This window comes from Rousettus aegyptiacus, unplaced genomic scaffold, assembly GCF_014176215.1.
Source record: "Rousettus aegyptiacus isolate mRouAeg1 unplaced genomic scaffold, mRouAeg1.p scaffold_m13_p_6, whole genome shotgun sequence".
Classification (NCBI taxonomy): domain Eukaryota; kingdom Metazoa; phylum Chordata; class Mammalia; order Chiroptera; family Pteropodidae; genus Rousettus; species Rousettus aegyptiacus.
The window spans coordinates 74,144,106-74,153,446 of record NW_023416309.1 but is presented as its reverse complement, the minus strand read 5'-3'; the positions used below and the strand labels follow the sequence as shown (position 1 = coordinate 74,153,446).

Sequence of the window (9,341 nt, the reverse complement as noted above, 5' to 3'; positions counted from 1 at the left end):
ACAGTCGGAAAGTCCCAACTGTGTCCATAGATCTTCTAGTCAACTTCTGAGCACTTCATTCTTACATCTGAGCAGACATAAGGCAAAGGATTTCTAGATATTTGAAGAAACTTTCTAACATGAAAGGCAGAGACCAAAGTAAACATGAAAAAAAGAACCCCACGACACTTTAGACAATGTAAAGTAAAACTTAAGGAAAAAAAGAAAACTATTGACACTTTTAGATAAGAGATACTATAGTAAAGGATTGAATCCAAGAAAACACACTTTAAAAAAATAAATAAATAAAACCATGAGGGAAGGAATGAAAAACTAGCAAAAAGATTGAAAGAGAAATTGAGGAACTCTCCCAGCAAGTAAAACAAAAGAAAAGAGATGGCATATATGAAAAAGGAAAAAGGAAATTAGAGAATCAGTTCAGGGGGCTTAAATTCAATAAGAGATCAGCGAAAATAAAGAGGAAGAAAGGACATGTGCTTCCAGATGAAAAGGGCACATTAAGTGGCCAGCATCAAGGCACATCATGAACTATGGGAATACTAGACTCAAAAGTCTTTCAAAAGCTTCCAGAAAGACAACAGATCACATGCTGAGGATCAGCAATCACAATGGTGCTGGGCCTCTTAATAGTAACATTCCGGACTAGAGGACAGTAGATCAGTGCCTTCAACTTTGTGGGATAAAGTGATTAACAATCTGGAATTCTGTACTCCAGCTAAGGCTAAAAATGCAATGACTCAACAAAGTAGAACTTAACATTTTTTCCTCGAAAAGTAGTTCAGTGTGGGAAGTTCAGTGTGCTCCACAAATCACACACTGACTCAGGCTAGCAGTGCAGCTCTGCCTTCCTTCAGGGTCTTATACTGAAAAGTGTGGTCTGTAGGCCAGCATCATTAGTGTTACATAAAAGTTTGTTAGAAATACAGAATATCAGGCCCCACCACAGACCTATTGAATCTGTGTTGGAAGATCCCCAGGTGAGCTCTATTCACAGTAAAATCTCAGAAACACTGGGTTGCTGGCATCCCTGGGTCTCAGCTGGCAGGGAGGAGAAAGAACAATGTTGAGGAGGCTCATCTCAGAGGTCTGGCTAGAAAGTGGCCCATATAATTTTTGCTCACATTCCATTGAAGGAAACTTAGTCATATGGTCTCAACCACCTCTGGGGTGTGGGAAATCCAATCCTTACCTAGGTGGCAAGCTATTGTTATAGCACTACAGAAGAATAGATTTTAGGGAATATCTAGACTCTCGCAACAGCCAAACTATCAGTAACAGAGATAGAAAAAGACATTCTGATATGTATAGGGTCTCAAATTTTTCTCCCAAATACCATTTCTCAGGAGGTTTTTGGAGTTAGAGCCAGATTAGAAGGCTCCTAGAGAGATTTCTTCAAGGAGATTAAAGAGCTGAACATCTGTTTTGTTTTGAATGAATTGAGAAGATATATAAACTTTTGGAAGTGAGTATAGGGCAGAATCAGTGGTAAGTTCAGAGAATAAGCAGATTTTTAAATGACAGTTATTCAGGGAAAATAAAGTGCTAGAAGAAAAAGATCCATATCACATGACTTAGTTATGAATAACGTTTGCATAAGCATAATGTAAATACAGAATATTGATCTAACCCCAGATAATATAATTCCTTTGGGTGTATGAGATGCAGGGGAGGGATGGAAAGTGACCCATGGTGGGGCAGAGGGAAGAAAGGAAGCTCAGTTTTCACCTTACATGGATGGAAGCCAGTGGATGGCGCTTAAAGCACAAATAAAGAAGTAGCAAAATAAGCATGTTGTTTGGAGATATGGAGGAAAATACCAAAGGAAACATCTAAAGGAGGTGTAAGCTGTTGCCTCTGAGAAGGAAACAGGAGAGCGAAAGGGTCTATTCTTTATTGTAATAGGCCTTGTAGTCCTATCTGACTCCTTAAACTGTGTGCATATATAACTTTGAAAATAAAAACAATAAAAAAAGAGGAAATAGAGATAAACTTTACTGTGAAAAAGACTTACTCATGTAGGAGTGTTTTTTCTTTGGTTTCCTTCCTTTCTCCCTCCCTCCTTCTTTCTCTCTCTTTCTCCCTTCCTTTCTTTAGCAGAAGAGACTTATGTGGGTTTCTTTACCATGGAGGAAGAACCAGTAGAGAGAGGCAGAGGTTAAAGAGAGGGGCGTGGTTTGGTGAATTGAGGTCTCAGGAGGTAGGAGGGGAGCAATCTGCACAGGTGGAAGGATTAGCTTTAAACTGGAGAAGGCATCTTAACCTTGGTTGTCTAGGAGAACTGTTGTCGGTGTCAGTGTTTGTTGGTAGGAAATGGGAAATTGAAATCATTCATCCTTCATAGCTTAATCTCTGTGAAAAACAGAAGGTGAAGTCACTATGAGCGTGAGGAAGGTTTGGAAAATTATTGAGTAGGATGGGAGGAGAGGGAGGTGACCAGAGATGCGGAGAGGGACAAAGGGTTATCAGGTATGAGGGCCCAGCTGAGATTAGAGACTGAAAGTTTGTAGTGGCTCCAAATTCGTACCCAGCACAGTGTTGGCACCTAGAATGTGTTAAAAATATTTGAAGATAGAATGAATAAATGTGGTTGTGTGATTTTTCTCTGGCAGTGCTCAGCAGCCCAGTGTTGGAGTGTAGAAGGGTGGGGTGGTGATTGACAGAGCCAAGGATGGGGTTTGAGAGCAGGTATTGTGAAAGGAGAATTGAGGGTGCTGATGAGAAAGTGGTTGATATGATAATCTTGAAGTTTAGTCTGGAAAGAAAAGAGTGTCAATTTGAGAGGAAACAAAGGGCTGAGAGCTTTGTGACAAATCAAAAAGCCATAAAAAACATGATTATAATAGACTACATTAAAATAAAAAACTTATGAATTATTAAAAATACCATAAGTAAAATACATTGAAACTAGAAGTGATGGTTGCACAACATTGTAAACGTACCTAATGCTGCTAAATTGTACACTTTAAAATGGTTAACTTTATGTCACAGGAATTTGACCTTGTTGAAAACTATAAACAAATTCAAAAACAACAAACTGGGGAAAATGTTTGCAAAATATATGACAAAAGGCTAATTTCTTTACTACATAAAGAGTCCTTTGAGTACATTAAGACAATATGAATCCAGTAAATCCTGTTCACTCTCACTCCTAAACAAAGAAATGCAAATTAAAGCTAGGATGATACCACGTCACCTGCTTGATTGGTAGTGATCAAAAAGGCATTCTTTGACCCACCAATTCTACTTTTAAGAATTTGCCCTACAGATATACTTTACATGGGCAAAAGGGCATGTCTTTAAGCATAATTATTGTAATATTTGAATTAGTGAAAGAGTGGACATCCTTCCTGCCCATTGATAGGAAACTGGTAAAAATAAATGGCATCTAGGCAATGGAGAACTATACAGCTCTTTAAAAGAATGAGGTAGATCCTATGTATTGTTAAAGGAATGCTCTCCCAGCTGCAAAAAACATGGTGTAGAAGTGTTCATAGTATCCTACTGTCTGTATTTAAAATAAGGACGGAATATCATCATATGAATATGACTGAATCTGAAGAATATCTTTGGAAGAATAGTCAAGGAACTGGTGATGGAGGTTGCCTTGGGAATGAGAAATGGAAGGCTGGGGATCAGAGGCAGGAGGGAGCCTCCTTTAGACTGTGAATTTTTTTAAACCATGTGCATGTTTTACTTTCTTAAAAACATTAAAAACAAAAAGCTAAAAGAGAAAAGGCATTGTTTTCTCAAAGTGTGTGCTAATTCAAAATCCAGATTTTATGGATTCTTTCTAGGACTATTGAATCAGAATCTGGGAAGGTAGAGCTTGGGACTCTGTCTTTATCTTGCCTCCCAGAGGATTCTGATTCACCTGAAAGTTTGGAGATCCATGGGCCAAGAGCTCAGAGGTCAAGAAACATGTTTACAGGAGTCAGAGGGATGCTGGTTGTTTCTCCATGTGGTAAAGACCAGGCAGGATATACAGGGTAGGCTACTTCTGTGGAGGGGTAAACAAGGTTATTGGCATTTTGGCAGCACTTAAAAGCCTGTGGGTAAATAATGATTTAATTAGAAGTCATGAGCCATAACAGCGTAAAGGCTTGTATGGGCTGCCCATATGCCTTACCAGCCTCATCTGGAACTACTTTGCCTCTGGCTCTTTGTTGCAGTCCTTCTGGCCCCCATTTACTTCTTGCCTTTACACATGGTGTTGCTATTGCTTGGAATGCTGTAACTCCTTATCTTCCAGTTCTGTGCTCAAAGGTCAACTTCCTCCAGGGAAATCTCCCTTTAACCCCAGCCTAGGTCAGAACTCCCTGTCGTGTGTTCTCATAGCTCTTGTACTTCTCCTTTGGGTCATAGATACTGTAATTAACTAGGGAATGATTTAATATTTGTTTTCATCACTACTGTCTCTATACTATACCTGGCACATAATTGGGACTTAACATAAAGATTGTTTATGGAATGAATAAATGAGCCTTAAAAGAAAAAGTCTGGGCTGCAGGACTGGGAATTGATGGCAAAGGTGAGGAATGTCCTTAGAATGTTACTAACTTCCTCCAGCTCAGCCTGGGGCTTTAGCCAAACCTCAGGGAGTCTCTGATAAACATGAGTAGCAGCTGGATGAAGCTTCTTAGACTTCTTGGACAACAGCTTGACTCTCTTTGGCTGCCTAAAGCCTTGGCTTCTTTGTTGGAATGTGAGTACCAGGCTCCACCGAGATGCTGTGTGGCTCCTGGTAAGGCCTGCAGCTGTAGTCCCACTGAGCCCCAAGAATGACTATTTGAGCAACCAAAAGGTATGGTGAAAACGAACACACTAGGTCACAACAGGTCACCATGCAGTCATGTTTGTCAGCCACAACAGGGAAGGGCCTGCCCTGCCTAGCTCCCAAGAGCTTCTAGTCTTTCAGGGAAGTGGGTTATTGTTCCCCCCTGTAAATGAATAAATTTACTTTGTGGCTATACCAAACTGTATCCTTGAGTTCGGTCTGACCAAATCAAGTTTCGATGTTCATGTTGGTACACAGGTATAGCTCATTCAATAAACACTGCCAGCCTGTGTGCCAGGGGCCATGTGGGTGCAGAGAAGAGATTAGGTTCTTACCTATAAGCCAACAGACTCATAGATGAGCACACTGTATACTCCTTAAATGCTGTATAGAAAACACACACACCCATGCATATTAAAAGGTTTATTCTTTATGCTCAGAGACAAAGAAGTGGCCTTGTACCCCAGAGGGTCTCATCTTGAAGGAATGGGAGGTAGAGATAGTGACAGGAGGGGGTGTTGGTGTAAGGTTGAATGTGGGAGTTTTTCCTACCCCCTTTTCCTACTATCCTCTTTTCAGTGTCCCCCACTCCAAAAAAATTAGGAATGAACACAGCTTGCCACCCATTAGGGGGTTGGGGAAGCACAGCCATAATCAAAAAATTAATGCCCATGTTCAACAAGAGATGGGTCCAGTGCGTATCTGGTGGGGATAGGAGAGGGAGGAAAGGGGTTGGTTGAGGAAGCTGCTGGATGGAGGGGAAGGGGAAAAGGCTTGGATCTATCCCCCATTGGCGGCGGGGATCTTGGTCCTGCCCCTACCTCTCCCAGCACCGTCCACTCCCTTCTTCTAGCCCCCCTTCCTAGCAGAACTGGTCATCGTAGTCTTCATCCTTTATCCCCTTCAGCCGAAGTCGGGCAAAGTCCTCAAACACAATGTCATCATCTGTGGCATAGCTGGTGGGTGGTAGAAAGGAGGGGGTGAGGCAAGGGCTTCAGACCCTCTTCCTGACCTCCCACTCCCCTCCAGAGACCGAGGTGTTAGAGTGGCAATGGGACTGGAGGTTTTTGCAGGAAGGGACAAAGAAGGGGCATAATAGGCAGCTCACAAGACTATCATCTCGATTTGGTGCTTCAACAATCCCTTCCCCAAAAGAAAAAAAAAATGGGATAGAGGGTAGATTTGAACGTTACAGGAATCTTTGTCCAAAGAGTCAAAAGTAGGAAAGGAAGGGGATGAGGTTCTTACTTGGTATCAAATTCAATGAGGTTGGTATCCACGGGCGCATCTGTTTCAGGAGCAGCTGAAGGGAGGAGAAAAGTGGGTGGGTGGGTGCTGGAAGGACCAACTTTTCTCCACTGGCCCGGTTTCAGGACCTCCCTTTGGAGGCTTAGGGTAGGTGACATGCTCACCTGATTGGGGTCTAGGGAGGGTGATGTGGTCATGGGGCTTGGGGTGCATAAGAACAAAAGGCAGCTCCACGGAGACATCCCTGGGGAGGGAAAGAAGCAGCATGAAGAGCTGATGACAATGCAAAGCTGGAGGAAGCCACTGTGAGCTCATCCCAGGCTGCCCCACCATACTTACCCACCACGAGACACCACCAGCTTCACCTTGACCCTGTACGACACTAGGATCCCCAGCACCTCCTTGTTGGCACCCTCTTTCACACTGCAGCAAAGGAGAGAAGGTGGATCAGTGCTCATTGCCCTGTGCCCTATAGCTCACCCTTGGGGCTCCCATCAGGACCCTGAGTAGGACAACAAACTTAAAACCATCCCCAAGGGCTCCAGCAGCATAGGCTGTGCTGTTGTCATAGTAAAGTATCCCACACCAGTCCTCCGTGCAGAATATTCCTCCTGTAGCTTCACATCCCTCTCACAGGAAAAGCTGAAGTCCTTGTGACTTAACAGCCCTGTACTACCTTACTCTCCATTAGCCCTCCGATTCTACCTCCTACTTTTCTCCTTAAAATTCATTCTCATCACCTTGGCCTCCAGGCCTGATATGTGGGGTCATGCAGTGTGTACCCTGTACAAAGGTGTCAGTGGGGTGAAATCCAGCCCTTTGTGAAACCCTTATTCCCGGTCTGGTCCTGCCCAAAGGCACAATGGCACCACAGAGGCCAGCAGCAGTTCTGCTGGCCTCCTCACACTTCCTCACACACCAGCCTAATCCACCTCTGGGTCTACGTGTTTGCAGCTTTCTCTGCCTGCAACACTCTCCCTGCATGTCCACATTGCCTACTTCTTTTGGGTCTTTACTTAAAATTCACCTCTACATTATAGCCTGCCACCCTATTCAAAGTTAACAAACTCTGCCCCTTTCTCTACTTTTCTATTTCCCTTCTCTGCCTTGCCTTTTCTCAACACTGGTCACTAAACAAGCACCCTATGTATTTTATCTTTTATCTGATTTGTCTTCCCTTGCTTAGAATGTAAGAGACTTTTTGTCTCTTCTGTTCAGATAAGAGTCCTGGCACCAAGGGCAGATCCTGGAATGCAGCTGGCACTGAATGAATGTTTCCTGGGGTGCAAGAGAACCTGCCCACCCTGCCCCTTATCCAGCGCCTCCCTCACATGGTGCTAGAAGCCAGGTTGGTGTCCTCATGCTTGAGCTTTCCATCCAGGGCAAGACCACGCTTCTCCCGGTTGTCGCTGAGCAGCGGTGTTACGGTGTATACCTTGCAAAACGTGGAACTGGGAGATACCTGATCACTGGAGGATGGGGACAAGAGAACAAGACTCTTGGAAGGGCCAGGCTGAGCAAGGGGGCAGCTCCTACTCCCATCACTAGCCCCTTCTCTCTGGGCATAGATCACAAATGAGTAGGTTTTGGCTCAACCTGCTCGAGAATATTCACAGCTCAGAGCCACCCGACTGGAGGGAATGTGGCTCCTTTGAAAATGGAGATAGTTCAGGAAGTATTCCACCCTCACCTCACATTCTCCCATGCCTACTCTTCTCCCCTGAAAATGGGATTGGGGGCAGTTCTGATACTCACTCTTGTTCAATCTGAGCCACGGGACACTTGTACTGAGCAGTGCTGAAGAGGCAGATGTCGGCATACTGTCTCACTGTGGGGTTGGGTCAAGCAACTTTGCATGGAGCTTAAGACGACCACCCCACTCCAGACCACGTGGCAAAGGCCCCAGGCCCACACCACTGCCGCCCCCTGACCCAAGCCCTCCCTGTAGCAGTAAACGCCTGGCCTGTATCTCATTCTGGGACAGCCTAAATTCTTTGAGCCCTGGTAGGTCTCCACCACTGAGGTGTGTCCTGGGGCCAAGATCATGCCAGAAGCTACATGTGCAGCAACTCCCTCCCCCAAAACCACCTTCCAACCCCTGTCTCCTACCAGAGACTTTGATCTTCTTGACGGTCTTGGTGGAGTTGTTGGTGACATGGACATTGACGTTGAGGGGCTCCCCGTGGTAATACAACTTTTGAAGGGAGGAGGGGTCAAGTTAATTGGTTGTTTTCAGTGGTCCCATTATTGGTATGCCCCTCACACAGACACATTGCTTGGCCTCCTCTCTTTAAACCCAAGCCCACAGCAACTTTCCATAGCCATCTAAGGTAACCTCCTTGAGAACACCATCTTGCCATGTGGCTTCACCCCTCTCCCCAGGATCTGGCTTGCACTGTAGTGCCTGCATCACCCTTTCACACCCCACCTCCTTGTCCAAGGAAGCCTCAAGGTGCAGGGACCGGTCAGACATGAGGAAGTGGCGTGTGGTTTCAGCTGAAGGCTGGGGGCCGGGTTTCTCTGGGGCAAACTGAACTTTTCGAATTACCAGCCGAACAGAGTTCCTGTAGGGGGAGGGGTCAGTCCTCAGACACCAAAACACCCACTCCCACCTCCCACAGGGGCTTGGGGCTCCTGGGATCAGGGAGGGAATGGGTAAACCAGAGAGGAGGTGGCTTCCCTCACCTTTTGTGGCTTTTTTCTTCTAGTGATTTGGCACAGAAGGCTCGAATCTCAAAGTCTACCCCGCAGGCCTTGGGAGAGGGAGAAAAGGTCATGTCTTACACAAGGCCACTGCCACCATCACCACTCCCTTCCTTCCCTCTTCCCTGGTCTTGGGCAGGAAACTCTTGCCAAGACGGGTTGGTCTGAGGAGCACAGGCCCTGGCTCCTGCTCCTCTGCCTCTCCAAGACCTGGCACCTGGCAGAGACTTAGTCCTGGCTGTAGAAGGTGAGCCCCTGTACCCAGGTACATGCAGGTCAAGAGCAGGAAGTAGCATCACATATGAGCAGTGACTATCCCATACACACCCTACATCCACTGGGGATATTACCCTACCTTTTGTCCCATCCTGGTTTTTCTTCTACAGCCCACCCTCATTTCAGGGGCCTCCAACTCTTGCTGGACCCTGCTCTGCCCCATGAGCCCTCAGAACCATTCCTCCTGTACCTTCCCAGTGTCCTCTGGGCCTGGCTGCAGGGTCACGGAGCAGGGCAGATTCTGGGGTATCTGTGGTAGAGGAAAGAGGAGGCTTTAGTTCTCCCAGAACCCCCCAAATCTTCCTCCCACTCTCAACTTAAGAGGCTGGAGAAGTCCTGG

The 9,341-nt window shown here is 45.6% G+C and overlaps 1 protein-coding gene across 2 annotated transcripts in view; it reads right to left on the bottom strand.

Annotated features, from left to right (window-relative positions):
• Positions 1-5,182: 5,182 nt before the first annotated feature.
• ARRB2 (arrestin beta 2) overlaps positions 5,183-9,341 on the bottom strand; it is an 8,680-nt gene continuing 4,521 nt past the window's right edge. For both annotated transcript variants that reach the window (XM_016142053.2, XM_016142052.2), the window contains 10 exons: positions 9,192-9,251; positions 8,708-8,775; positions 8,451-8,586; positions 8,132-8,216; positions 7,778-7,850; positions 7,354-7,491; positions 6,362-6,445; positions 6,187-6,266; positions 6,023-6,077; positions 5,183-5,730 (listed from right to left, as the gene is read on the bottom strand). In XM_016142053.2, the coding sequence (XP_015997539.1) occupies positions 5,637-5,730; positions 6,023-6,077; positions 6,187-6,266; positions 6,362-6,445; positions 7,354-7,491; positions 7,778-7,850; positions 8,132-8,216; positions 8,451-8,586; positions 8,708-8,775; positions 9,192-9,251 (873 nt within the window). In that variant the 3' untranslated portion in view covers positions 5,183-5,636. The remainder of the gene's footprint in view (positions 5,731-6,022; positions 6,078-6,186; positions 6,267-6,361; positions 6,446-7,353; positions 7,492-7,777; positions 7,851-8,131; positions 8,217-8,450; positions 8,587-8,707; positions 8,776-9,191; positions 9,252-9,341) is intronic.